Source organism: Monodon monoceros, unplaced genomic scaffold, assembly GCF_005190385.1.
Source record: "Monodon monoceros isolate NGI ecotype Baffin Bay Population unplaced genomic scaffold, NGI_Narwhal_1 Super_Scaffold_18, whole genome shotgun sequence".
Lineage (NCBI taxonomy): Eukaryota > Metazoa > Chordata > Mammalia > Artiodactyla > Monodontidae > Monodon > Monodon monoceros.
In genome coordinates, this window is record NW_021703774.1 from 142,599,839 (window position 1) to 142,627,787 (window position 27,949).

The window sequence follows — 27,949 nt, forward strand, 5'->3', positions numbered from 1 at the left end:
CAAAGTTTTAAAGTTTGTGACAGAAACTAGAAGCACCAGTTTCAGCTTTGTCTCTCTGAGGCCTTTCTCCCTCTCTCCTCTCATTCTCCTGCTGGTTTTCTGTTGAAAGTGTTCTGAGACCCTTCATTTATTTATTGTTTTAAAATTTTTATTGGAATATAGTTGATTTACGACATTGTGTTAGTTTCAGGTGTACAGCATAGTGAATCAGTTGTATATCGAGACCCTTTAAATAATTTTGGCCAGTTTGTTTTTAAAATGCTGGATGTTGTTTAAGTTTTAATGTTTTCCTTTAATCTTCTCTTGTTTTGTTCCTTTTACCCTTTAAGATGAATGATAGAGCTGCCACTCTGAAGAGAGAGTCTTTGCATCAAGTGACCAACAGAACAGAGTCAGTAAAATCCCAGAGCATAAAGGTAAATAATAGGAGACTTTCTCTGAAGTAAGAATAAATGCATGAGCACCTGCTTCTTTCTCAAAGGGAGCACTTTGGTCTTTTTTTGAAACTTCAAGACAAAGTAATTAGTAAATTAGTATATTGGTAGATAAGCAAGTACTTTATCAGGAACCTGCCCCTTGCCCAGCTCTTTGCTAAGAGCTGGTGTGACCACAGTGAGCAGGGTAAACATGTGACACCTGTTCTGGTGGAGCTCGAAGTCCATCAGCCAGAAGATCATTAACACATAATTGAGCAGATAATCACGAGTATGATAAGTGCTACGAAGGAAAGGTATAGGGTATAACAGTGCTAACAGAGAACAGGAAGGCTTCCCTAAGGAAGTGACTTTTAAGCTAAGACAGTAAGTTATCTGTACTAATGATGAGAGGCATAGATAATCTAAAAATGGTGTCTAAACTAAAAATTATTTCTTATTTTTAAAATTACAGACTCTTGGGGGGTGGAAGGGGGAAAAGAAAGATTGCAGTCTCAGTACATACATAGTCCCTTTAAGCTTCAGCCTGTTCCCTTCACCTTGTACCTTCCCTTTTCTTGTTCTTCCCAGACATATTGTCAAGATAAGACAAGTAGTCTGTGATGTTGCTTTGTTATCCCAGGAAAGAAAGTTTGTTTTCAGCACTCTCTGTGATTAGAGTACTGTTTAATATTATAAGATCTTGGCTAAAATAAAGGAAAAGCCAGAAAGACTGTGACTGAGTGACTAAAATATCATTTCAGATGCACATTGCATTCGATGAGCTCAAGGATGGGGTTCACAGGAAATGAACTTGGAAATGAACCACATATGTCAGGCAGTTTTCAGAGTAATGCTTTGCATCTAGACTTGTTCTTCCTTAACAGTTTTGTATTGTCTGGATAAAAATCACATATATTAAGATTTTAGTGCTTTATAAGCTAGGCTTTTGTTGAGTTTTCTAACTGCTGCTACCCAAAAAAATTTTATCTTCACCTAGAGAATGACAAGAAAAATTTAAGATCCAGATAAAAATGTTCAAGCACAAAAAAAGTAATGGGTGGTTACTATTGGAAAATAATAGTGATTTCAGCAACAGTTCAGATTTTGACAGTAAATATCAGAATAAAATAGAGCTAGTACACATTTTTGCCTGAATTTTTTGGCTTTACTTTCTGACACTTTGTGTTTTTAACTCTTACCCCAATGTATTAGTCCCTTTGTCCTACCTCATCTAAGTGTCCAAAAGAAATGTAATTTCTCCTTGCCATAAATTATTCAAGCATTTAGTACCTAGTTTTAGCTATATACATCCATATTTTAGCTCCCTAAATAAACTAAGTGTGATCTACTGTACAGTAACTGTTAGGGTAGAATAAGGATAGGAGAGAAATAAGTAAATAAATATTGAATAAAAGAAATGTGTAATGGTCGATATTCTAACTAAACATGGGCTCAGGACCTTTCACACTAGCCTACGCAGTTAGAAACTGACCTCACAGAAACCAGACTTCTCTCTTTTTATAATTAATTGTATTTTTTATATGCTACTATATCATCTGGGAATGAGGCAGGGTAGGGGAAAAAAATTTTTTTAAAGATACACGTAAGGCCTCAAATTAGAAATATTATAGCTCCCTGATCAGCTTGGTGCTTTGTGACCACCTAGAGGGGTGGGATAGGGAGGGTGGGAGGGAGGGAGACACAAGAAGGAAAAGATATGGGGATATATGTATATGTATAACGGATTCACTTTGTTATAAAGCAGAAACTAACACACCATTGTAAAGCAATTATACTCCAATAAAGATGTTAAAAAATAAACAAATAAATGAATGAAGAACAGGAAAAAAAATATTGTAGCTCCCTTATGTTCCTAACAGTTCCTGCCACCAGTTGAATCATTACCATGGTGGCAGAGAAGGAAGATCAGGGGGAATACTTGTGGTTTGGTTGCTTTTTTTTTTTTAAGATGATAAGAGCATAAAACTGCCTAAAGTGATCTAGTCACAAGGTGAAGTAAGCTATTCAGGAAAATTATTTAGTTAGTGTGAAATAGTACCTAGAAAACAATATCCTACCCATTTAGGAAATGGGTATCACAACAGCACCTGAGCAAGTATATGTTTCCTTTACTGCTGACACGTGCTTGCCTTCCCCGTCCGCCAAATGCACACAGTGAATCAGATCATCTGTAGCATAATGTTCCCTTGATGGTCTAGGCTCAAATCCAGCCAGACCCTAATCAACACTGAGTACTGAAGGTATCTCTAGTAATTGTTGATTCATTCCTTCATTGCCTTCAGAGGAAGCCTACTTGGGGTCAAGCACTACAGGCTAAATAGGCTTTGGGTATATCATGAAGAATCAGATGAGGTCTTCCTTCCGCCTTAAACCTTCTGTGATCTTTGTTTTGGACAGAAAGAAGATAGTTCAGATTCTCAGGTATCCAAGCTCAGAGAGAAACTGCAGCTGATCAGTGCTCTCACAAACAAACCTGAGAGCAGCAGGCCTCCAGAGACTGCCGACGAAGGTGAGATATTCAGGGTTGGCTTCTGAATATTTCACGCAGGCCTGGGCAGCTCGCCTCCCACACAGAGTGGGGAAAGGTGTTCCAGCAGGACTGATGGCACTGAGTGAATGATGCCTGAGCGCACTGAGATGAAGCTGCTACACTTTGCTTTCATTTAGAAAAAGCCCATTTTGCACATGATTTGTACTCCAGTCTATTAAGGGAAAAATGGGTAGTGTTTAGCTGGAAATAGACTTCTCCATGCTGTCTGCATCCAATTATAGGCAAAAACATTACTGCCGTAGCATGTATTAAACCAGCCCTAAATGTTGTTTACGGGAGTCTTCATTTCTGTAAATGCATAAAAATTTACTTAAAAATAAATATTAGTCCTTCTAAAAAACCATTAACAAATAACAATGAGATCATTGGGTTGGAAGGGCCTTTGGCTTTAGTCAGGGACATAACCTAATCAGTATTAGCAGGTGCGTCAACCTCTGCTGGTGCTGCTCTATGAAGATGTAACCACGGCATTATATTATGTTGGTTTTGACCCCTACCCTCCCACAAGTATTTTTCATTTTGGGGAAAGCAATACAACTTCTCTTATTCTCTTTTAAGTGAGAGACAAAGTACAGTGGGAGGCCTTGCCCCAACACTGTGCTACATAATCGTATGTTAGCACTCTTTCAGCACCAGCTGGTCTGGTGGCAGATACCCCCAGATCGGGCTCATAGCACAGCTCCTAGGATGTCAAATACCCAATGCTTTTCTCACTTGCAGCTTGAACTCTCAACCTCTAAACATGTGGAATGCTAACTTGTACTATAAGAGCACCCAGTGGGACCACGGCTTCAAACCTTAATGTTACATAATATTGATTGATCTTCACTTATCCACAAAACATCTCAATTTTTATCTTTAACTTCATGTAGTCACTATGCTACTTAATTCTCAGCTGTTTCTCTTAAATTAAGTAATTTGCCCTAAAAGGTTTGGACCTTCAATACTGGTTTAATTTGGTGTCACATTAGTAATCTAAAACTGTATTGTTTGTTACAGAGCAAGTTCAGAGTTTCACATCAAAGCCATCAGCATTGCCAAAATTCCCACGGTCTCTTGGAGGCCAGACTGAGAAAGCTGCCCAGCTAAGGCCTGTCTCCCTACCAGGAATTTCTAGCATCGAAGGTAAATTTTTATATTATGAAGTGATAGAGAAAATGCTCAAAGTTATAACTTTCTGACTTTTTAAACTTGTAAGATAAAGAATGATATCTAACATTGATTGAGCACTTCCTATAGGCCAGATACTTGATATGCATTATATCATATAATCCTGATAACAATCCTGGGACCATCAATATTCATGTATTATACCCATTTTACTGATAGGGAAACTACCTAAGTCCACATAGCAAATAATTGATTGAGGCAAAATTCACACCAAGGCAGTTTGACGCTGAAGTTTGCACTCTTAACCACATTGCACTATATTATCTCTCTATGAATGTTTTTTTAGAGTCTTCTTCGTTCATTCAATGAGTGCCTGGTTAGACCCAGTGTAAGCAGTAAGAATACAGTATAAGAATCATTCTCACTCTCTTCATGGATATAACAGTCTAGTGGAGAAGACAAGCAAGCAAACACAATACTGTGAGATTAGCAAAATAAAGTAAAAGTTGACCCTATTTGTCAGAGCCCTCCGAAAATGAGGGGTCCTTTGGCTGAAAATCAGCAAGAAAAACTTTAGTAGGAAGGATATGATTCACAGAGAAATGTGCTTGCCTTGCTTCCAACGGTGTGTGTTCCATCCCTCTTCGTGGTGTTTGGTCTCCTGTTTTTGCACTTGCTAACTGCCTGAAAAATCACCCATTCCTGTCACCCTATCTCTGCCTGGCTCTACACCTCAGTTTAGATACCTTTCCACCAGGAAACATTTTCTTACCTCCCAGGACTGGATTAGGCTCCTCCTGTGTATGCACTCATAATACCTTACATTTGCACGTGTCACTCCATTGTAATTTCCTGGGGACCTATAACATTTAACTTCAGTCCCAGCCCCTAGCCTAGTGCCTGGTACATGTGAATATTTATTAAGTGAATGAGTTGTCTACAGGCTACAATTAATGCTTTTAAAGCAAAGAAGGCTTAAATTTATATTGTCATTTAAATGCAATTACTTTTTTCCCTGTCCCCAATTTTTTTTTCTGTTTTCTGGAGAGACAAGAGAGTGTTAAGTTGTGTTTATTGGCAACACAAGTTGCCTCCTCCTACTCTTCATTATTACATCAAGAATTGATGAGAATAAAAGGAGGAAAGACTGTTAGAGCAGATTAAGAAATAGCCAATTTAACATTTATACTTTAATCCCTAACGGAGACCTTACACACTTTTGAATGACTACATTTTATAAATGACCTGAGGCACCAATCAGATTTTTATTTGAATACTGCTATAGAGTACATAGCATGCTCTAAAACTCATGCCCCATGTACACACACACAAACATTTTCCAGCTAGCCACTTGGTGGCAGGCATTGGGAACAAGTGTCTCACTGCTTTTCTGGCTTTTCGGAGAGCTTTTGAGACTTTATTTAGCTGCTTTGTTGGAGCTGTCTTAGGACTAAAAGTAGGGACTTACCCAAAAGCTTGTCTACAAAATTGCTTGACAGTACTGTCCTGTGGTATTAGAGACTGAATCCACTAAGTCATTCAGTGGGGACACATCCAAGCCCTTTTTAGACGTGTAAACAATCAGCCCTCCTAGGTATTTATTATAGGGCCCTCTCTTGGGTCGGGGAGGGGGTCAGTCTCCAAGGAGAACAGTTATACCCTGTTATCCCCCTGCCCCCATCCCTGGCAACCACTAATCTCTCAACCACTGTCTCTTTGGATATGCCTGTTCTGGGTGTTACATATAAGTGGAATCATAATACGTGGTCTTATGTATGCTTCTTTCTTTCAATATGCTCCTTTCACTTCGCATAATGTTTTCAAGGTTGGCATGCATGTTGTGGCATGCAGCAATATTTCATTCCTTTTTATGACTGAATAATATTCTATCCTATGGATATACTGCATTTTGTTAAGCCTTTCATTAGTTGATGGACATTTATTTGGGTTGTTTCCACTTTTTGACTATTAGGAACAATGAAGCTATGAACATACGTATACAACTTTTTGTGTAGACAACATGTTTTCATTTCTCTTGAGTATATACCCTAGGAATGGAATTGCTGGGTTATATAGTAACTGTTGAACTGACAATATGCCATACGTAGTCTGTTTTATAGGCTATCAGAGCTCCTATCAGTTAGCTCTTAAGGCTTCTACAGTCCTTTCCACCCCTTCAACGTAAGAATAAAATCTGGAAAATCTAAAAGAAAGGCCCTGAACAGAGAGAAAGCCAGTCCATTCACTTCTCCTGTGATTATCTGTCACTGATTCTATTTTGGGATGATAGTGCCCTACAGTGTTCCTCTCATTCTTAAAGGATCAAGAATTAGTCTTTCAGATTTAGTGAGATCTTAAACTTTACCTTTTGGGAACAAAGTCTACAAAGTAGCTTTTCTTTCAGTGCTTAAAATTCTGTTGAGACTACTTTTTAAACTGTTACCTAAATTTAGTTATATGTATAGACATATACATTTTTTTGTAATTCCTTTTTAACAGATCTTCAGGATTTATTCCATAAGACCGGGCAGGATGTGGATGGGAAGCTGACCTACGAGGAAATCTGGGACTCCTTACATTCTGCTGTGCCAGAACCAGAGCGTTTGAGGGAGTTTGATTCTGATGGAGACGGAAGATACTCATTCCTGGAGCTAAGAGTAGCTTTAGGTGTCTAGCCTCATCAGGCTTATTTTAAAAATGGATGTATGCCCTGGACTACCTAATATCTACTCAGCTAACAAAAACAACCCTTCTACCTACCCATCAATCCTCCAGTCCTCCAAACTACAGTAGCAGACACATTGCCACCTTTTAACTTGTTTGAAAAAGCTATGTAAAAGTTATTTTTTTAAAAAGACCATTTTACTTATAATATGATATTCAGAAATCTATGATTTCCTTAAACCAGTACGATCTTAATTTTAAAATTGCCAGAAAAAAAGTCAAGCCCTCTTTTTTTCTCTTTCCTTTTTTTTTGAGGGGAGGAGACCTTATCTTTTAAAACTGGAAAATGTGTATATAGAGAGAATAAGCCACCTTTTATATTTCACATAAATTTGCCTTAAATTAGCTGCACTTTATACAGACTCAGAAAATGTCTTTCCTTTAACAGATAGACCTTTTCTGTTTGTAAATATTTAAAATGAAAGAAAGAGTTGTGCGTATTTTGTGGGAAGTAGGAAGAATGGTTTGAAACAGGACGTGAACAAATGACTTGCTGTTAAAAATTGCTAATCTGATCTGGTAGCAGCTTGAAGCTGTGTCCCCATCTCCTTAAGACATCCTCTTTGGGTGCTGCCATGGGGTTTGGCCTGGTGCTGGGGGAGTAGATTTAGGGAGTGGACACTGGGGACGGTGCTGCCTCCAGGCTCAGGATTCTGGCTCTTTGGTCTATCCTCTCAGCTCCTCCCAACCTGTGAACCAGAGAAGTCTTGTTGGGGGTTTTCTCTCTTTTAATCCTGTTTCAGGATTTATGAGCATAAAAAGTTATCCAGTGGGAGCTACATTTCCTCCCTGAGTGAACTAGATTATCTTCCCCCACGCACCCACTCAAGTCTACCTTTAAGCCGTAACTGACTTTCACTTCTGATACTGTCTCCATTCTGAATGGCAGGGCTGCAGTCCTTCGGCCACTGTCTCAGCCTGGCTACTCAGGAACTATAGAGGAAAGCTCTGCCTCTAACTTTGATCCAGGAAACTTCTTGAGATTTTACCTGGGGCCTAACCAAGAACCTACTATGTTCTTCTGTGGGCTAAGGCCAAAAAGGTTGTGAAATGAAACACCTGAAATCATATTAGGTTTCCTTACAATTACAGCTCAGAAATAGCTAGAGGCTTTCTGTCCAGAGGATGCCAAACATGGCAGGCAGGCCTAGGGTGGGGGGCTTCACGTTATGGCAGCAAATCTAATACAAGCAAGTGCAGTACTTCTCCCATTAAATGCTTCTGTAGCCCTGCTACTAAAGGTCCCTGAACTGGAAGGAATTATTCCTCCATGTCACCTCTGTGTGTGCTGTGTTGATCTTAGAAGCAATCTTCAGGCAACACAAAAGGAAACCTGCAAAACTTAACTGTGCTGTAGGCCAAGTCAGGGAGAAACTAGAGAAGCTTTCAGACTTCTTTAGTAAAGCTTGTTTCCATTTTAACTTTGTCCAAGTTGCCCTGTTAGCCATGGATGCAGTGGAGCACCCTTAAATATTTAAGGGCTGGTTTTTTTCTTTATATGCTGTTCAGGTCGGTGTTGGCTAACCTTGGGGTTTTTTTCTAGAAATATTAAAATTTAGTTAAAGTAGGATGAAGTCTTTTCCCATGAATGTGTCTGCTTACCTCATTATGGCTTACGCTTCTCGCTCTATTTCTCTCAAACAATTCCTTTGCCTACCTATGCTATTTTACTTTCTTGGAAAGGTTTAAATATAGTATAAAATTAGCCTGGCACTTTAGGTAACTTGAAGATAACTTACTCTTCTGGCTGCCTTTCATGCCCCCCCCTTTTTAATATATATACCCTTGCAGATTTTGTAACAACCAAATAAAATTCTAGCAATAAATTGAATTATACTGCTATATTTATATGTACTGTACCATAAATAGTATGTCTGTACCTGGAAGGTATTTTTTTGAGAACTGATTTATATGACGTATACTTGAGGGTAATGTAGCTTGTCCTTTTTAGTTTCAAATTCTTATTCATAGGCAAATACTTGGAGGACACCTTAACTCTTCGTATATACTTTTCTTTTGCATCAGCTGTGCTTTTTAGTTTAGCCTCCATTCTTCCCACCTGAAGCTTGTCCGCCACCTGCCATCATCCCTGAGCCAGCTGGATGGTTCCATACTCTCCCCACCAGATTTGGCAGAGGTGTTCCTGCTGCACGCTCAGACCTGTGAGTACCCTTGCCACACCGCCTGGGAAAGTGCCATATCTCCCAGGCAGAACTAGGACATCTTGAACTCCTTTGTTCTAAGTTGAGCATATTCATTGGCTTAAAAAAAGAATTCTCATAAGCCTTTATCATTATTAATTTGGGATTTTTATTTGAAAGTTGTCTTAACTTATCCAACCTATGATTTGTGTCGATCTCTAATCAAGCCTCACCTACCACACCTCAGCCCTGAGAGGAAGGCTAGGTAGTAGTAGTGAGTTTGGTTTTGGTTTTCGTTTCAAATGCTTTTACCTTTGCACTCCGGCAGCTCCTCCTGCTGCTTTCCTGAGTTACCCAAAGCATGTCTTCTTGGTCCTGTTTTTCTTTCGCCTTCTATCTGGTATAATGTTTACCTAGAGAGCCTCCCCCATAAATCAGAGAGGCAATGTATTATAGGAAGAGAAGAACCAAAAGAAGAGAGAACCTGGCTTAGGGATGACTGTAGTGTCATCTTAAAGGCCGAGAAGGGCCTGGCTCTTAGGATTGTGTCTGATACAGCACAGCTGAAGAGTGGACACCCTTCACCTGCTGCTGGTTTCTTTCCCTTCCTTTGGCATTCCCCCTCACGTTATATCTCTGGCCGTAACCACATCTGCACGCCCCCACGCCCCCCATGTTGGTCTTGCCGGTCACAGTTGAAGATTTTGACTGTGATGGGCTCATACTCATATGGCCTGCTGTTGAGTTGTTTTTAGTAACAGCTTTTGTTTGCTACACCTCATTGGCTTGCTTACCAATGCCAGTTTGATATGGTCCCCTCTTTCATATCCAAACCAGAAAACATTTGGGTATTCCTGAGACATTATAGAGCGTGTACTGTTTGTTATACGAACCTAACCTACCTTGTTGTTTTCTCATATTAAGAAATGTAAATCTACTTTGCTTAAGTGGAGCTATTTTGGTAATGTTTAAGCAATTTTGGTTCTGTTTAGGGAGGGAATTCAAGATTTCCATCACTTGTTTTGGGCTTTGCTAATTTAATATCAGTAATAAAACAATTTTAATTTAAATAAAACATTTCTTTTTTCTCTCACTGTGTCTGTGATTAAAGGCTTGCCCCTCCATCCTCCCAATTACTAAGAAAAAAATCTGCTTTGATCCCTATTTTTATGGACTCCTTCCTCCTTTTGAATGCAAAGCCTAACAGATGGTGGACAGAAAGTAACGTTGAAGAATCTGCCTGAAGATCCGCCCAATTTGGCCTGAAGAAATGAAGGCTGTTTTGGCATGTGCAGGGTGGGAAGGGAGCAGGATGAGGGAAGAGTGAGCCCCTGCCTCTGTATCAACCAGAGAAGTTCCACTTACGCCTGTTTTCTATTTTGAGATTCAATATAAGAGCATGTTTACAAGACATATTCCAATGTCTTTGGAAAAAAAGAAGGAAAAAGGCTTGAAATCCATTTCAAGATAAGGGGTCATATAGGGAGGAGCTGGGCTTTTTTCATACACAGGAAAAAAAAATTTTTAATAGCTGTACGTGACCGCTAGATTCTGGGATTGCACACACACACACAATCTGGGTGGCCTTTCCTCTCAGGAGGAAAAAAGCTTAGCTCATTTACAAATATGGTAAGATGATTTTCTCATTTCCAAAGTGAAAGGGAAAATTTTATATCCTGGAGCAGAGCTGGGTTTTCTTATCTTTGAACTGGGACCAAAGAGCCAGTGTTATCTTTGTCTCTCCTTTTAGAATAGTTTCCAGAAGGTACAAAAGCTAATATTTGTACACAGTGAATCTTAACTTTGGGAGAGGCCATGAATCCCCTTGAGAAAGATTTTTAAAAAATACATTTTTTAGGAGGTTCATTGACCAGCCCTTACCCCAAGCCAACCCTTGAACCAAGTTAATTACACACACAATAAATCATTTTCCAAGTGTCTTCAAACAAGACTTCATTAGGAAATGGACACCATGGTATATGGTGGGAAGATCAGGAAATTTGATGCTAGACAGACATAAATTTGAGACCTTGCTCTGCAACATAAAAATGATACGGCAGGGCTTCCCTGGTGGCGCAGTGGTTGAGAGTCCGCCTGCCGATGCAGGGGACACGGGTTCGTGGCCCGGTCCGGGAGGATCCCACATGCCGCGGAGCGGCTGGGCCCGTGCGCCATGGCCGCTGAGCCTGCGCGTCTGGAGCCTGTGCTCAGCAATGGGAGAGGCCACAACAGTGAGAGGCCCGCGTACCACAAAAAAAAAAAAAAAAAAAAAAATGATACGGCAAATGCCCTTGGAAACTTCATCTGTAAGAAGAGAATCGTGATATCTGTTTGGCAGTGTTCTTGTATTAGAAATAATGTAGACAACCACACAAGAACGCAGTACATCTTAGATGTTAACAAAGAATGCAATTCCAGCAGCAGTGCAGTGTGGCACATGGGTTTCATACTGACCTGTTTTGGCCACTACCAGTCACCATCGTTCATGCATCCTTAGTGGCTGTCACTCTTGTTGCAACTGTGCTTAATGTCCCACAGAGTGGCAGTGCCTTTGGGTACCTAGACCAGGGTCTGGCATACGGTTTTGTTCTTAAATACTGTTTAGAGGGATGTTGAGCCCATCACAACTACTGGTTCAGCGTGTCTCCCCGCAGCCAACCCTCAGTTCCCATTGGTATTGGTGAGACTCTGACCTTCAGCTTGGTTTGTGAAGTGCCCCCCTCAGACATTTTCCCTCCTAACAGCAAATGAGACACAAGGGAGCCTTGGACTTTTTTAAATCTTTCATTATGTGACATCTAGATGGGCCCTGGCCTCTGTGTCAGTACCACCTCCCTGAGGTCAGCTCCATTTCCTGCACTGCCCCGATACCTCCAGCTCCCATCCTTAGTGAGAGGAGGCTACACTTCTGAAGCAGACAGCTTGACATTTAAGCAGTGGTCCCCCTGGGCCAGTGTGGGGAGGGAATGGAAGTGGATGTTCCTTTCAGGACAGGTGGCCAAAGGGTAGGAGACTGAGTGGTTCAGCATCGGGGGTAGGTTACACAGCGAGAGGGCAAAGGGCACCTCCTGAAAAATGGGAATCGGGAGTCGGGAGCTGGCCTGGGGCTGCAGCACCGGGGAAGGTAGGGGCTGCTGTGGGATCAGCTGCACTGCAGGTTGCAGGGGGCTGGGGGCCTCCACCTTGGGGCTGCTGTCTTGAGTAGCATAGCTCCTGCTCTCGGGGACGTCCAACTCCCACGGGTGATCTGAATTCTGGGTGTCAGTCTCGGTCTTAGTGGCATCAGGGGGAGGGCCCGTGTTGATGGCTGCGTTCATGCCATAGCGCTGTCGCTTGTTAATCCAGTACAACAGCGGGCTGTAGGTAAATGTGGCTGCTCGCATCACCTCCATCCACTCCTGGGCACGCCTTGCCCGCCGCAGGTTCTTCCTCCAGTGCAGAAAGAGAATGCAGCCGCCGGTTATCACAGAACACAGCCCCAGGGATCCAAAGTACAGTGACACCCACACTAAGGAAGGCAATAAGAAAAAAAGCAAGCTGGCTGATAGCTGTAGCTTGGGGTCTCAGCTGTTTCTCCTTCCTCTGCTTAGCCCTTTCACCAATCGTTCCCTCCACTTAACCACTCTCTCCATTCCTTCCTTTTCTCATTGACTGGCCTCATCATTCTTTTATTCAGTCAAAGCAGGATTTCCAGGGAGTTTAAGAGGCCACCTTTCATTCTTCACAGATAAGAAAAGCTAGGTCTAGAGGGGCATGACCTGCCCAGGCTTACTCAAGCCTCTGGTTCCCAACCCTGGCCCCGTCTGATCCATCAGAATGAGAAGCCTCACTAAAGGCAAAGCCCATCAAGAAAGTAAAAGTTTACCAGTCGACGGGACACCAATGTCCCATCCCATTCCACCACACCCCTAACCATTCAGCTGTGATGTCCTGGGGTATTTGTGGTACCCACTCTGGGCCGTCAGAGAGACATGGTCTATGTCCTCAAGAAATCCATAGTTTTCTAGAGGAAACCCTGTCCTAACTCTTAGCATGCATCCACGCAGGCAGCCATCACCCCCATCCATGCAAAAGGTCTTCCCTGAGTGCCCCCAAGCCTAGGGCATAAAGCAAGGGGCAGGGATTTGGGGAGGGAGCACATTTACCACCAGGGAGGCTGAGGTCCTCCCTTTGGGAATCCATAAGGTCAAACCTTGGTACCTAGCTGGCCGATGGCTCTGGGGAGAGGGAGTTCACCTACCCATCTGTCTAGCCAATAGGAGTCCGCAGAATTCCCAGACCCCATTGTTCCCTAAAGGTGGTTCACAGAGTTCTGAACACTGAGCATCCAAGGGCAATGCTTGTGAAGTCTAATGGAAGGAACAGACTCCACCAGTGGTGTTTCCTAGGCATAGTGCGTCTCTACTGCTTCTACCAGGGACTGACCCACCCTCTGAATTGTCGGCCCCCTACCTCTGACCCACAGAGCAGCCCCCAGGAAAGGGCCCTAGATTCCTCGGGGGCTTATTTTGTCCCTAGGCTTTAAGGAACAGTTGATGGATCCCTGGGCAGGGAGCACCCAGAGCAGTGGGCAGCCCTGCCGTCAAGTCTGCTATGACTGACTTGTCAGGAGACAACCCACTCAAGGGAGCTATGTGGTCAACACCTCCTTCCTTGGCTCTTACAATTTCTCTTTTGTTTCATTACCTTCCTTCAACGAGTATTGGCAAGTGCTTCCGGGGCATCAGGCCGTATGGGAGCTCCCCACCATCTGGCCCTACATCTCTTTTCAGCTTCACCTTCCTCCCCATCCTTCACACACCTTTCCCTTCTGACCAGACCCTGCTTAACAGACCCTGCTTATTCACATCTCTGGAGCTTTGCTCACACTGCTCCTCCACCTAGGAGTGCCCCTCCCCACTCTCCCCACCACTGAACACCTGCTTATCCTTCAAGGCTCAGCTCAACACCCCCTACTCTGTGACAAAGTTCTTTCAGTTGGCTTCCCAGAACCACACCGTCTCCAGTTTGAAGGCACTTTGAGAGTTGTGTAGTCCAACTCCCAGCACATGATTGAGCCCTAGAGGCAGATCTCCCCTACCCAGCACTAATACGTGTGGAATTGCTTGGGTCAGGGACTTGCCCACACCTCCTGAAGCAGCTTGATCCATTTATGGGCAGCTCAGTTTGAAAGCCCTCCCCTAACTAAACCCACGTCAGCCTGCCTGAAGGTTGCACCACTAGGCCTAGCTCAGCTCCTGGGCACCCTCTTTAAACCCCCAGCGTGGGACTTGGGACAGTAATGAGCACAGATTTCTCTCCAGGTTCCACTTACTCTGGGCTCTACCTCACTGGCTTCTGCTTTTCAGTCTCCTTTGCTAGTTTCTCCTCTTTTCCCTGATCTCTAAATGTCAGGTGCCCGAGGGCTCAGTCCTCAGCCCTCTGTCCACATTCATTCCCTCAGTGATCTCACCCAGACTCATGGCTTTAAATAGCATATCTACCATATATACACTGTCAACTCTCAACGTTGTACCTCCAGCCCAGACCATTCCTCAGGACTTTAGACGCATACTCCCAAAAGGCTGGCTGACATCCCTCCTTGCCAGTCTGTTAAGTTATCTCAAACTACCATGTCCAAAACCAAACTCCTGATGGTCCATCTCCAAAACCTACTCCAGCCTCCTCCTCTCTGTAAGTGGCAACTCTCTCCCTCCAGTTCTTCAGGCCAAAAACCTGACAGTCACCCTTGACGCCCTTCATTCTCTCACACCCACGTTCACTCCAGTAGCAAAATCTTTAGGCTTTGCCTTCAAAACATACCCAGAATCTGACCATTTTTCCATCATCATCACTTTAATACAAGTACCACCCTCTCTCACCTGGTCTCCCTTTAGGGTGATCAACCATCCCTGTTTGCCTGGGACTGAGGGAGTTTCCAGGACATAGGACTTTTGATGCTAAAATCAGGAAAATCCCAGGTAAACTAGGACAAATTAATTACCCTTGGGAGAGCTTGCATCCTTGTCCCCCACGCCCTATATTCCACCAGCAGTCAGAATGAGCCTTTTTAATTTTTTTGATTATAAATTATTTTTATTTATTTATTTATTTTTGGCTGTGTTGGGTCTTCGTTGCTATGTGCAGTCTTTCTCTAGTTGCTGCAAGTGGGGGCTACTCTTCGTTGCAGTGCATGAGCTTCTCATTGAAGTGGCTTCTCGTTGCGGAGCACGGGCTTTAGGTGCGGGCTTCGGTAGCTGTGGCTCATGGGCTCTAGACACAGGCTCAGTAGTTGTGGCACACAGGCTTAGTCGCTCCACGACATGTGGGATCTTCCCAGACCAGGGATCGAGCCCGTGTCCCCTGCATTGGCAGGCAGATTCTTAACCACTGCACCACCAAGGAGGACCCTCACTCAGATTTAAAACCAAAGTCCTTAACCAAAGCCTACAAAGCCCTGAGCGATCAAACTACCCCTCCCCATGCCTCCTTCGCACAATAACCTTCTTGCTGTTCCACAAGCAGGGCAAGCATGCTCCTGCATCAAGGCCTTTGCACTTGCTATTCCATCTGGAAGGCTCTTCCCCCAGATATCCACACAGACCATGCCTCATTTCCTTCAGGTCTCTGCTCAACTGGCCCCTTATCTCTGTCTCTCCTAGCCTGCTTTGTTTTTTCATAACATGTATTATCACCTAACATTATTTATGTATGTATGTAGGTATGTATACATATTGTGTCTCACCCCACTAGAATGTAAGCTCCATGAATTAATGTAAACAAGGAAATAAATATGTAAGAATTTCAGGTAGCCTTAACTGCTCTGAAGAAAATAAGGTAGTGGGATAAAGAATATAAAGTGATGGGGGTGCATCAGAAAAAGTCCCTTTGAGGTGCTGACTTGTGAACTGAGCCCTAGATGATGATGAGATAGCCACGTGCAAAGGGAGCAGCCAGTGCAAGGATGCTAAGGCAGGTACAGGCTGGCACACTTAAAGGACTTGCTAATCTCAGGGTTTACCACACTACTCCCAGCACAGGCCAGGGCCCAAGGCCCATCTCCAAAAGTGCAGGCTGGACTGAGCAGAGTTGAAGGCACTGTCCCTGACCCTAAGAGGTCCATCATTCAAGAGGGGTTTCTATCAGGTAAGACCCGACAGGAGAACTTTCATGAGGGCAGACTGATCAATGCCATCACAGGGGGCCTGCTGCAGGCCTGGCCCTGTGCTGGGCACAGGTGAGACCAGGTGTTGATGTCACCGTTCTTGACCCCAGGAGTTCACTCACACCTGGTTCAGGGGGTGAAGAAGATGGTGGCATTGGGTGGAGAGACAGCATTCCAGGTATGAAGACTTGTCAAGGACAAATCCAGGTGTCTCTTTGGGGAGAAGCGTAGTTCAGTTTGGCTGGAGTTCAAGGTGGGTGTCAGGAAGCAGAGGAAGAAAAGGCTTCGGAGGCAGCTGGCATCTTTAAAAGAATTCAGCCCTTGGACAAGTCTTGGACAAGTCTCTTAATGATTCTCAGCTTCAGTTTCCTCGTCTGTAAAATAGGGATAAAACCTGCCTCACACAGTATGAAGCAAATAGTGTCCTGCACATAGAAACGCTCAATAAAGAGAAGCTGCTACTGTGATTACAGCTGATGAAAGGGCCTTCGATGCTGAAGGATGACTACTCCAGCACGTGCCTAAAGAATTTAAAAGGGAGCAAGCTCGGTGAGGACCAGTAGGTCCAAGCAGCTTTCAAGAGGAGACTTAACCCGCAAGGGCTGCTGGTCGCAGGCTCGGCGAGAAGGCTGGGCGGGGGCGCTAAAGCTGCAGAGCACGCGGGGCGCGGGCGGGGCCCGGGGCAGGAGCGGCGAACCCCCTGCCTCCCACCGCGCCCTTCACCGGCTCCCGGAACCTTGAGTGCGCGGAACCTCGCTGCTGGAGCGCGGGCGCGGCGGACCCGGAGGGCAATGGAGCGGGCGCGCGGGCCGCGGGCCGAGGCCGACGTGCCCGGGGAGGAGGAGGAGGAGGCGGGGGCGGCCATGGCTGCCGTGGTGGCGGCAGCGGGTGGCGCGGGCCCGGCCGTCCTGCAGGTGGCCGGCCTCTACCGCGGCCTGTGCGCGGTGCGCAGCCGCGCCCTGGGCCTGGGGCTCGTGTCACCCGCGCAGCTGCGCGTGTTCCCGGTGCGCCGCGGCTCGGGCCGGCCCGCGGGGGGCGTCGAAGGCAGCGGGGTCGGGAAAGAGATCGAGGCTAACCCCTTCTACGACCGCTACCGCGACAAGATCCAGCAGCTGCGCAGGTGCGGGCCCGGCCGGCGGCGGGCGGCGGGCAGGGAGGAGGGGCGGCGCTCGGCCCGCGCTCCTGGTGTATCTGTATCTGGCGCTCTCAGCCCTTCCAGCAGCCCTGCTAGAGGATCACTGGCACTGTCCTCACTCTACAGATGGTTATCTAGGCTCAGAGAGGCTTGGTCACTTGCCTAAGATCACACAGCTAGTGTGAGAGCCGGGAGTCTCTGCGAAGCCCCAGTTGTCTTTCTGTCTGCTTTAGTTCCCAAAACGCTGAGGTCGACTCTTACGACAGCCCTTAAGAGGCAGGCAACTCCGAGAGACGTGTACTCATTATCGAAATGGGAAAATGGAGCCTTCCAGAGAAGGGACTTGACTTGCTCAAGGTCACCTATTGAGGCAGCTGAGCCTTGTCCTAGGACTCGGGTTCCCAGGCTTCTAGCTGAGGACCCTGACTGTAAGGAAAGGAGATTGGGTGGGGGCAGGGCATCAAAGATTAATAGTGTTACGGTTGGCTCTCAGTTGAACTCTCTCATTAAGATGAGAAAACTAGGATCAGAGAGAGTAAGAGGCCTGCCAAAGGTCACACAGCTGGTTGGGATTTCTCTGACTTGGAATCCGGGGTTCCTAACACTACCCTTCACCTTCCAGAGAGAAGGACCTGGAGATTAGAGGAGGTTGAGGTGGGTATAAGGGGGCCTTGGAGGGTCCAAAGAGTTGAACTGGGAAGAGCTGAAAGAGATCAAAAGTGAAAATTGAAGGGACTTGGGAGAGAATCTGGCAGGATGGGCAGACAGTTGTCTTAGGAAAGGAAACCTAAGACTGATGCTGTAACTTCTTTGAGTTCTAGCTCATCTCTACTTCCACAGCCTTAATTTACTCTATCATCTTCACCCAGAATATTGCAGTCATCCTCTAACTCAGTGGCCCCCAACCATTTTGGCACCAGGGGCTGGTTTTGTGGAAGACAGTTTTTCCACAGACTGCTGTGGTGGGGGGCGGGTTATGGTTTCGGGATGATTCAAGTACATTACATTTAATGTGCACTTTATTTCTATTATTGTTACATTGTAATATATAGTGAAATAATTATACAACTCACCATAATGCAGAACCAGTGGGAGCCCTGAGCTTGTTTTCACTTGCCACTCACTGATAGGGTTTTTTTGTTTTGGTTTGGTTTGGTTTGGGTTTTTTTGCGGTACGCAGGCCTCTCACTGCTGTGGCCTCTCCCGTTGCGGAGCACAGGCTCCGGACGCGCAGGCTCAGCGGCCATGGCTCACGGGCCCAGCCGCTCCGCGGCATGTGGGATCTTCCCAGACCAGGGCACGAACCCGTGTCCCCTGCATCGGCAGGCGGACTCTCAACCACTGCGCCACCAGGGAAGCCCCAAGACATTTATTTATTTATTTATTTATTTGGTCACACTGTGCAGCATGTAGGACCTTAGTTCCCCAACCAGGGATTGAACCTGTGCCCCCTGCATTGGGAGCGTGGAATCTTAACCACTGGACCGCCAGGAAAGTCCCTACTGATAGGGTTTTGACAGGAGTCTGCAAGCAATTGACTTATTATGGTCTCTGTGCAGTCAAACCTCTCTGCTAATGATGCCCTGTTTTTGCAGCCACTCCCCAGCGCTAGCATCAGCGCCTCACCTCCACCTCAGATTATCAGGCATTAGATTCTCATAAGGAGCGCACAACCTAGATCCCTCACATGCGCAGTTCACAGTAGGGTTTGCGCTCCTATGAGACTGATGCTGCCGCTGATCTGACAGGAGGCAGAGCTCAGGCAGTAATGCGAGGGATGGAGAGTGGCTGTAAATACAGATGAAACTTCGCTCGCTTGCCCGCTGCTTGCCCCCTGCTGTGTGGCCCAGTTCCTAACAGGCCACGGAATGGTATCGGTCCGTGGCCCGGGGCTTGGGGACCCCTGCTCTAACTAGTCTTCCTCACTTCTGGTCTTAGACCCATCTACCCCCAGTCCATGTCACTGCTACTATAATGATCTTTCTTTGAAAGAATGACAGAATAAATGAATGAGGATTTTTGCTCTCCTTCAACAGCATTCAGATATACTCAAGTATTTGTCATCTTAAAAACCTTTTCTTGACCTACATTCCCCTTCAGCCTTTTCTCACTGATCCCTTTCACAGACAAGCATCTCAGAAGAGTGGTCTACTAATATTCTGAATACTTCATAGCTCCTGTTCATTCTTACTCATGAACAAATGAATGACTGGTTTTACTTTCCTTCCCCACTAGATCATTCCTGTGTCAATGTTTACACATACTACTGCTATCTCCTAAAGAGTGGCTTTCCAAGGCCACTCCATATCCTTAGTGTTCCATGCAAGGCCCTTGTGCTCTAGTACCTGCCAGTCTCCCTAGCTTTATCTAATACCAAAACTTCCTTTTAGCTCTATGGCCCAGCGCAAAGGAATAAAGGACTGACGTTGGGGGCAGGTGTTCCAGGTATGGGGAGTAACAGAGCCTGAAACGACCTTAGCCATTTGGGAATATCTGAGCAAATTTTCATCTTAATACCTGTAGCACTCTCATGTACTTATTTACATGTCTTTCTGTCCTACTAGATAGTAAGCTCCTTGAGGTAGGGACTCTTTCTTATTTATTTCTGTATCTCTGAAGCCCAGCAAGTCAACCAACAGGCGAGAGACAACAAGTCAAGTTTGTTGAATGAGTGAAAGGGAGAGAGGAAGGAATAAGTCCTAGAAGAAGTTGAGTGAGATGGGAGGGAAAACTGCGGCTACAAAAGGGAAAAGAACATGAGGTAGAGGAAAAGGGAGGTATGCAGTGAAAGCAGGGCCAAGAAAGGATCAGTAGAACCTGGGCCAAGTCATCAAGGAAAGAGGCAAGACAGAGCTTCGCCGTGAGGCCCAAGACCAACAGGTAGGCTATCGTGAGATATTTTTAAAGGAATTATAGTCCTGATTGGTTAGTGCTGTAGCGTACTCACTAAAACCTGGGCTCTTGGAGCACTTATAACCCCAGTACAGTGTGAGCCAACGGCAAGACAAGGCTGTGTGCCCTGCTGACCCCACTCCAGTCCAGTACCTGGGTTTTTGCATCACGCTCTACACTGGTGAGAGCTTTAGGCCCACTGTATCTAGAGTGTGCATAAACGAACATGCCCAGAGAGCAGGTCCACAGTAAGGAATGATTTACAAATCATGTATATGAAGAGAGGCTGAAAAAACTGAAGAAATTCAACCTAGAGAAGAGAAACTTAGGAGGTGACATAAGAGCAATTTTCAGGTACTCATAAAAAGAACTAGACATTTTCTCTTGTTCCTGGGGGAGCGAAAGATACAGAGAGGTAGACTTAGACTCAAAATGTTTTAGTAATGAAAGATGTCCAGGGTGAGAGTACACAGGGCTCCACTGCCTGGGCCACCCCTCACCATCTCCATCTGCTCACTGGCAACACTAACCTAGGCCCTGGTACTTGCAGCCCTGGCCAGGCAGGTGCCACACCCTACCAGGTGAGGCCCTTGGTGCAGCTCTTCATCGAGGAGGAGCTGGCCTTCTCCGGAAGGGAGGACGATCTATCCAAGTACATGGCAGTGAAGGGAGTGGTGTTTGACATCACCTTCAGAAAGGAGTTACATGGAGGACAAGCGCCCTCCATTGCCTTGACCAAGAAGGACCAGAGGGGTAACCAGGATGCCCTTGGAGCCTGCAGACGTCACCCATGACACTACAAGTCTCATGGCCCGGGAGCTGGAGCCCCTGGATGACATCTTCACCAAAGTGTACACAGCCAAATATTGTCAGCTACACAGCCTGAAGCATTCTTAACAGATGGCAGCCCCAACCTGGACTTCACGCCTGAAGACCAGCCCCATTTTGACATAAGGACAAATTCTGATGATCCATCAACTGGAGCAGGTTCTTTGGAGAGAGGGTCAGGGAGAACTCAGGTGCTGAATCTGCAAAATAGGCTGCCTGAAGCCTCTGAGTTGCTGGGATCTGAATAAATAGAGATTTGCCCTAGTCGGGGAGGGAAGGGACATGTCCAAGAATTAGATGTGTTCCAGTAAGAGCTGGACACCTGGGATTCCTGCCTGAGGATTCTTGCATCTAACCCAGCAAGATGACCACAAAGTACCTTCCCCATCTTAAGGATTTAAATTCCAAATACCCAGAGTGTAAGTACCTGAGGGAGCAAGCCCTGTGTCACCCTAGGGAATATCCTGCAGGAGAAAAATGTTACACAGGCCCCTTGAGGAGTAATAACAGTTGAATAAGTGGATTTCTCTTTCCACTTTCTTGATTTGTAGGCCTGTGCTCAGGCCTAACTAAATTAAGACAAATCCTTCAGCCTCTGACTGTGTCCTCTCTCTGTGAAAGTGGAACATGGTGCTTTGTTATTTCAAAATCCAGAAAGGTGGGCTTCCCTGGTGGCGCAGTGGTTAAGAATCCGCCTGCCAGTGCAGGGGACACGGGTTCAAGCCCTGGTCCAGGAAGATCCCACATGCTGCGAAGCAGCTAAGCCCGTGCACCACAACTACTGAGCCTGCACTCTAGAGCCCGTGAGCCGCAACTACTGAGCCCGCGTGCCAAAACTACTGAAGCCCGCGCGCCTAGAGCCCGTGCTCTGCAGCAAGAGAAGCCACCGCAATGAGAAGCCCGCGCACCACAACGAAGAGTAGCCCCTGCTCTCCACAACTAGAGACAAGCCCGCATGCAGCAACGAAGACCCAACGCAGCCAAAAATAAATAAATAAATTTATTTAAAAAAGAAAGGCCCAGGTGGTTTATCCTTTGGTTTACCTTTGATCAGGTCTGACCCAACTGCTTTTGAGTCCCGACTGGAGAAGTGCAGTGAGTTTCGGAAGCAGCCATTGGGGCACTCCAAGCAAGGTGACTTTATCAAATGTGTGGAACAGAAGGTAAGACCTACCCCTTTGGGTGTTGTTGGCTCACCAGTGCTCTACATCCCCACCCCGACACTTATCCTGGGAGTGGGCTCATTGAGGGGATCAGCTCCATCCATAAATGGTGTTCTGCTCTTTCTGGCAAGGTACTGTAGTCATGGTGGAGATTATAAGGGGATGAAAAGGGTAATCTCTGCTCCCAGGGGGTATAGTCGAGTGGTCAAGGCAAGGCACACATGTAGGGATCAGGGAGGAAAAAAGTGCTTAATACATGTTAGCTCTTATTACCCTTAAACAAGAATCAGAGCTGGGGAAAAGCATGTTGAAAGCTGTGTATAGTCAGCCCTCCCTACCTGCAGGTTCTGCATCCACAGGTTTTGCATCTGTGGATCCAGCCAACAGCTGATAGAAAGTATTCAGGGGAAAAAAAAACTGTAGAAAGTTCCAAAAAGCAACACTTGAGTTTGCCACTTACAGGTAGCTATTTACATAGCATTTATTGTATTTACAACTATTTACATAGAATTTACATTGTATTAGGTATTATAAGTAGTCTAGAGATGATTTAAAGTGTATGGGAAGATGTGCGTAGGTTATATGCAAATACTACACCATTTTATATAAGAGACTTGAGCACCTACAGATTCTGGTGTCTTCAGGTGTCCTGGAACCAATCCCTGACTGATACCATGGGACAATTGTATAGGAAGATTAATCTAATGCAGTGCTTCTCAAACTTTTTGACCATAACCCACGGTAAGAGATATATTTTACATTGCAATTCATTACACATATATGTATATTATTATAACTGAAACAAATGCTTACTTTTACTATTGATACATGCAATGCACTCTTATTATTATTTTCATCTTTTAAAAAACTTTGGCCACAGTCCACTAAATTGATTTCACAACCTATGATTTGAAAAATACTAATCTAAGGTGGTGCACAGAACAAACTGGAGGGGGAGAGGCAAAGCCAGGGAGAATATATCCAGGTGTGGGCTGCATGGGCCTGAAATAAGGTAGTTACAGTGGAAAATTGGGGTTCTACATTGTAAAAGGAGAGATGTTTATTTTACTTGGAAAATAACTTTTTTTGCCTTGGGTATCCTAAATTTTAAGAGAATCCACACGGTCTTTTAATAACTGGTTGAGTTAATTAGAATAAGAATAGTTAATGGGTTAATCATTACAAGGTTGGGGAGAAATTCAACCTGTGATAAACGTGGTTTACAATTTTATATGAACAAATAACTTTCTACTACAAATATTTTATCAAATGTAATTTCCTTTAGCAAACATAGTGTCAAGATTACAAATAAATAGCTATGGGAAATATTACTGTATTATAAACTTTCAATATTATCTGGGAAGGCTTTTTGAAACAAGACTTAGAAATTCAGCTTTATGATGACAAGAGCAGAATAAGTAAAGATTTAATTTAAATTATGGCAACTCTTAGGTAAATATTCACTTACTGTCTTTCTTATCTAGCTAGAGGAAGGCTAATAGCTAATGGCTACATTTCTAAAGCCTTTTCTTTACTTTGAGTCATTGGTTCCCTACCACATGATACCCAACATCCCCTTTTTATACTTAATTGTATTTAATTCTCTCTAATTCTACCCTGAAATGAAATGTAGACAGTATAACCCACCTACACACATAATTTCAGGGGGAAAAATAAATATAATGACTTAACTGTAATAAAGGGAAATATTTTTTAAATAAAATACAGATTTCAGCATGTAAGTTCTTGGGCACAACTATGCTGTGAGACCTAGTACAGTCATCAGGTTCTTTCACCTCTGTATGGAATCACCATGAATACGTAAGCAACAAATGCAAACTGGTACGGGTTGTTGGTAATTATAAAAACTCCCAAACCATAAGCAGTGTTGTTATCAGTGACCCTCATGAGATTCCACAATGTACAGTCTTCTCTTAAGTTACATAGTAGTTGCATTTCTGAAAAATTCAGTATTGAATAAAACTGTTTTAAAAAGGAGAAAGAAAGAGAAAGGAAAGGAGGGAGGAAGGAGGGAAGGTCTGGCTAGAATTGGAAAGTTGTGTGGGATGAGGGAAAATTCATTATGGAGAACTCATCTGCAAAATTGCAGCTCATTTAGCACCGCTGCCTCTCCCATAAATGCAGGTGAAACCATCCAGTCAATTATTGTGATAACAAAAAAACAGGTCCCCATAGGTTTCCAAAGCATCTGTAGTAGACATGCTTTAAATGTTTCATTAATTGCTCTTGAGACTTTGGGCACATAGGGTGTATCCAGTAGGTTTTTCTACAGCACGCTTTTGTCTAATTTGTGGGTACTGGTTATACGGACATCATTTATGAAAGGTTTGGATTCATTAAAGCACAGAGTAATGAAAAAACAGGGTTTAATGCAGAAAGTATGTTTCAGCTTCAGAATCCCAGGTGTGGATTGCACTCCTCTCTGAAAGGCACAGAAATTGAATGGAAAACTCAGAACAACACATCCCTACTGTCAGAAACAACTCAAAATTGTATTTCCTGGCCATGACCTTTATCTGAGAGTGGGCTAGGAGAGAAAATAATCACTTTCAGTTGTTCCTGGCCTTTTTTGAGGGGGAGTCTAATTTGAGGGAGGGAATACTAAGATGGAGTACTAGAAAAGACTCAATAGTCTGCTGAGGTTGCCTGACTTCAGAAGCGCTGTCACAGATAAGAAGCAGCTTGGAAAATACATCATTCCATTCTTACCTCCTCTGTGGCTCACTGGGAAGGAGAGCGCAGGAAACCCAAGTAGGCTTGTTCTGGGAAGGATTCCCTCATCCATGGTGGCAGGGATAGAATGGACTCTCAGTACCAGTAGATGGTGTTTACTAACAAAGAACTCCTTTCTCATCTCTGTATCTCAGAATCAGTCAAAGAAAAGTTGTCTCACAAACAGTAACTCTTAGAACAGTGTGTACAGTTACTGTATAGAGTGGAGGGAAGTGAGTTCTGAGGTGCAACATTACTAAGTGAGTTATTGGGCACCTCACCTAGGGAGGGTGGTCTTCTTCCTAAGAGTAAAGTATAGATTAATATCCTGTCCCATTATATATTTCAGACAGACACATTGGGGAAACAGCATATGAGCAGAGGATTCACCAAGGACAAGGTAGGTTTCTAATTAAATATCCAAGCGTGAATTCATATGGAACATCTATAACAAGAGGCTGCAAGTTTGAACATATTTACTGTGGTTCAGTGATTTTGTGATTTTCTAACTGTGGAGATGAGAGATATTTCTACGAATTTTTGTTATGACCTTGATATGACTCCTAGTATAGTGTGGGTCCTGGGGGTGCTAGAGGAAATGTGAAGGAAATGTAGTGTACTACTTCCTACTTTCTACAGGAAGTAGATTATTTTTTTGGCCACGCCGCGCAGCATGCGGGATCTTGGTTCTCCAACCAGGGATTGAACCCGTGCCCCCTGCGGCGGAAATGTGGAGTCATAACTACTGGACTGCCAGGGAAGTCCCAGGAAGTAGTTTTAAAAAATCAAATAAAAACATGTTTACTCTGTCATTTAACTTGCAAATAAGGAGCCACTTCTGGCAGAATAGCAGTTAAAGGTAACAACCGAACTTTCTCCTCTTAGGAGCTGCAAAGTGCTGCAACACTTATTAGTGAGCGCGAAACATTTGGGAAGTACCAATAGATAGTCCCTGAAAATAGAACTGTGAAACCTGCCCTGGGGGCTCCCTTTTCTGAGCATGTGGGTTTTCTTATACTCATTCTCCACTTATTGAAGATTTGCTTTACTGTCCTCCCATGTTGCTTCCCACAAGGCTTACAGATAGAGTTAAACTGTTTTATTTTTTTAATTGTGGGTGTTAATTGCCTTCTATTTTCTCTTTCAGACCCTCAGTTCAATCTTTAACATTGAGATGGTGAAAGACAAAACTGCAGAAGAAATAAAACAGGTAATGAATGAAAATGAATTGTCATACTTCATGAAAATGTGTGCTCTGTGAACCAAATCTGAAAGTAGAAAGGAGCATACATTTCCTGACACCTCTTTCTAGCCAAAATGAAAGGCAATCATTGAAAGCAAAAGTGATGAATTACATGAAAAATAGTGCATACAAAAACTTGGTCTCACTCCTATATATCTAGTCAACTGACATTTCCCCTTTGTCTTTCGTTCCTGTTGTCCACATCTTATTTAAAATCATCACTACTCTATGCCTGGATGACTACCTTTCTAAATAGGTCTCCCTGCTCTTACTTCTCCCACCCCCTCCCCCATCATATCCTCACCAGTTCAATCCTCCTAAAGTTCTGCTTCGCATAGTGTATTGCTTAAGAACACAGACTCTAGGACCAAGCTGCCAGTTTTAAGTCCTTGCTCTGCCACTTACTAGCGGAATGACTTTGATAAGTTAGTTAACTTTTGGGGGCCTCAGATTCCCTGCCTGTAAAGTGGGCATAATAATAGTACTTACCTCATGGAGTTATTTGGGGAATTAAATGAGTTAATATTTATAAAGTACTTGGAACAGTGCCTGGCACAGAATAAGTGCTATATTTGTGTTTTTAAATAAATAAATAAAAATAAATATTATGTTAGTAACCTGCTCTCAAATATTCAGTGACTTCCCATATTCCTTTGCTTGACATTCAGAGTCCTCCATTATTTTAGGACCTTCTGCAGGAAGCTTCCTGGACACCTTCCTTCAAACCACGTGTGATCTCTTCCGCTTGTTTGGTCATTCCGTATACCAAGCATTCCATATTGCTTGAATTAGCATTTGTAAATGCTATTTACATTTTCACATCTGATTCTTTTCTCTTTAATTAGAATATAATAAGCTATTTATTGGCATTCCTTATAGTTCCATGAATTATATTTTAGGTATATTGAGAGAATCAAAATAATAATAAAAGCAGTATACTACGTGTCAGGTACTGTACTTAGTGCTTTATATACACTATTTCATTGTATTCTCATAACCCCCTTATAAAGTAGGTGCTATTATTCCCAATTTACAGCTGAGGAAACTGTAACTTAAAGACATGAAGCAACTTAGTGGCAGAGCTAGGACTCAAACCCTTGTCTGTTTGACTCTACATTATATTCCCTTACGGGAAGCTGTGCCAATTGCTGTGGGTGTCCTTGAGCGCTGTGTCATTGATTTCAGCAGACAGTTATTAAATGTCAGCCTCTGTGCCAGGCATAGAAATAAATGAGAGAATCCCCAGCTCTCAAGGGGTTTCAGCCTAGTGGAAAGACAAACACAAAAACGAAAAGAGAACGGCGCAGAGTTCTAACTTCTGTTAATAGAGGCTTAATGCAAAGTCTCCAGGAGACCTCAAACTGCCTTTGGGAAGAAGTGCCAATAGAAAGTGGACACCAGGCATGTCCTTTAGTGGGGAGAGAAGCCAGGCCCAGGAGGCCTGATCATCATATGACAAATAGCATTTAGACCTATATTTTTAGATACAAATTTGTGTTCATTAATATAATTTTGAGTAACCAAGGTCAACTATGTTAGGGAACGTCTGTCAGTCTCATAAATTCAGTGTGGATTCATAAACTATCTTCCAATACAAATTAAATAAAAATAAGCAGGATATGCTGTCCTTAAAATGAGGAGACAGAGCTTCCCTGGTGGCGCAGTGGTTGAGAGTCTGCCTGCCGATGCAGGGGACACGGGTTTGTGCCCCGGTCCGGGAAGATCCCACATGCCGTGGAACGGCTGGGCCCGTGAGCCATGGCCGCTGAGCCTGCACGTCCAGAGCCTGTGCTCTGCAACGGGAGAGGCCACAACAGTGAGAGGCCCGCGTACCGCAAAAAAAAAAAA

At 44.1% G+C, this 27,949-nt stretch overlaps 3 protein-coding genes across 8 annotated transcripts in view; 2 read left to right on the top strand and 1 right to left on the bottom strand.

Moving 5' to 3' along the window:
* Window positions 1-10,033, top strand: part of EFCAB14 (EF-hand calcium binding domain 14) — a 37,468-nt gene extending 27,435 nt beyond the window's left edge. For 2 of the 4 annotated variants that reach the window (XM_029228013.1, XM_029228015.1), the window contains 5 exons: window positions 330-416; window positions 2,835-2,946; window positions 3,988-4,113; window positions 6,598-6,765; window positions 8,848-10,033. In XM_029228013.1, coding sequence (XP_029083846.1) covers window positions 330-416; window positions 2,835-2,946; window positions 3,988-4,113; window positions 6,598-6,765; window positions 8,848-8,885 — 531 coding nt within the window. In that variant the 3' untranslated portion in view covers window positions 8,886-10,033. Of the gene's footprint in view, window positions 1-329; window positions 417-2,834; window positions 2,947-3,987; window positions 4,114-6,597; window positions 7,290-8,847 lie in introns of those variants that run through there. The other 2 variants (XM_029228016.1, XM_029228014.1) reach the window with 1 other exon arrangement.
* Window positions 10,034-11,735: 1,702 nt separating this feature from the next.
* Window positions 11,736-13,209, bottom strand: TEX38 (testis expressed 38). The gene is made up of 2 exons (XM_029228021.1): window positions 13,109-13,209; window positions 11,736-12,471 (listed from the first exon to the last, which is right to left on the bottom strand). The coding sequence occupies exons 1-2, from the start codon at window positions 13,143-13,145 to the stop codon at window positions 11,864-11,866; spliced, it is 645 nt and encodes a 214-aa protein (XP_029083854.1). The 5' UTR covers window positions 13,146-13,209; the 3' UTR covers window positions 11,736-11,863.
* Window positions 13,210-16,870: 3,661 nt separating this feature from the next.
* Window positions 16,871-27,949, top strand: part of ATPAF1 (ATP synthase mitochondrial F1 complex assembly factor 1) — a 26,315-nt gene continuing 15,236 nt past the window's right edge. The window contains exons 1-5 of one of the 3 annotated variants that reach the window (XM_029228019.1): window positions 17,874-17,896; window positions 19,862-20,122; window positions 22,017-22,125; window positions 25,208-25,258; window positions 26,006-26,068. In XM_029228019.1, coding sequence (XP_029083852.1) covers window positions 25,232-25,258; window positions 26,006-26,068 — 90 coding nt within the window. In that variant the 5' untranslated portion in view covers window positions 17,874-17,896; window positions 19,862-20,122; window positions 22,017-22,125; window positions 25,208-25,231. Of the gene's footprint in view, window positions 17,228-17,873; window positions 17,897-19,661; window positions 20,123-22,016; window positions 22,126-25,207; window positions 25,259-26,005; window positions 26,069-27,949 lie in introns of those variants that run through there. The other 2 variants (XM_029228017.1, XM_029228018.1) reach the window with 2 other exon arrangements.

Bases quoted from the DNA above. Each gene is read 5' to 3' on its own strand.
- TEX38 (XM_029228021.1), bottom strand. From the start codon at position 13,145: ATGGATTCCCAAAGGGAGGACCTCAGCCTCCCTGGTG. The intron at 12,472-13,108 runs GTAAATGTGCTC...TGCCTTCCTTAG, and splicing joins GGACCTCAGCCTCCCTGGTG to TGTGGGTGTCACTGTACTTT.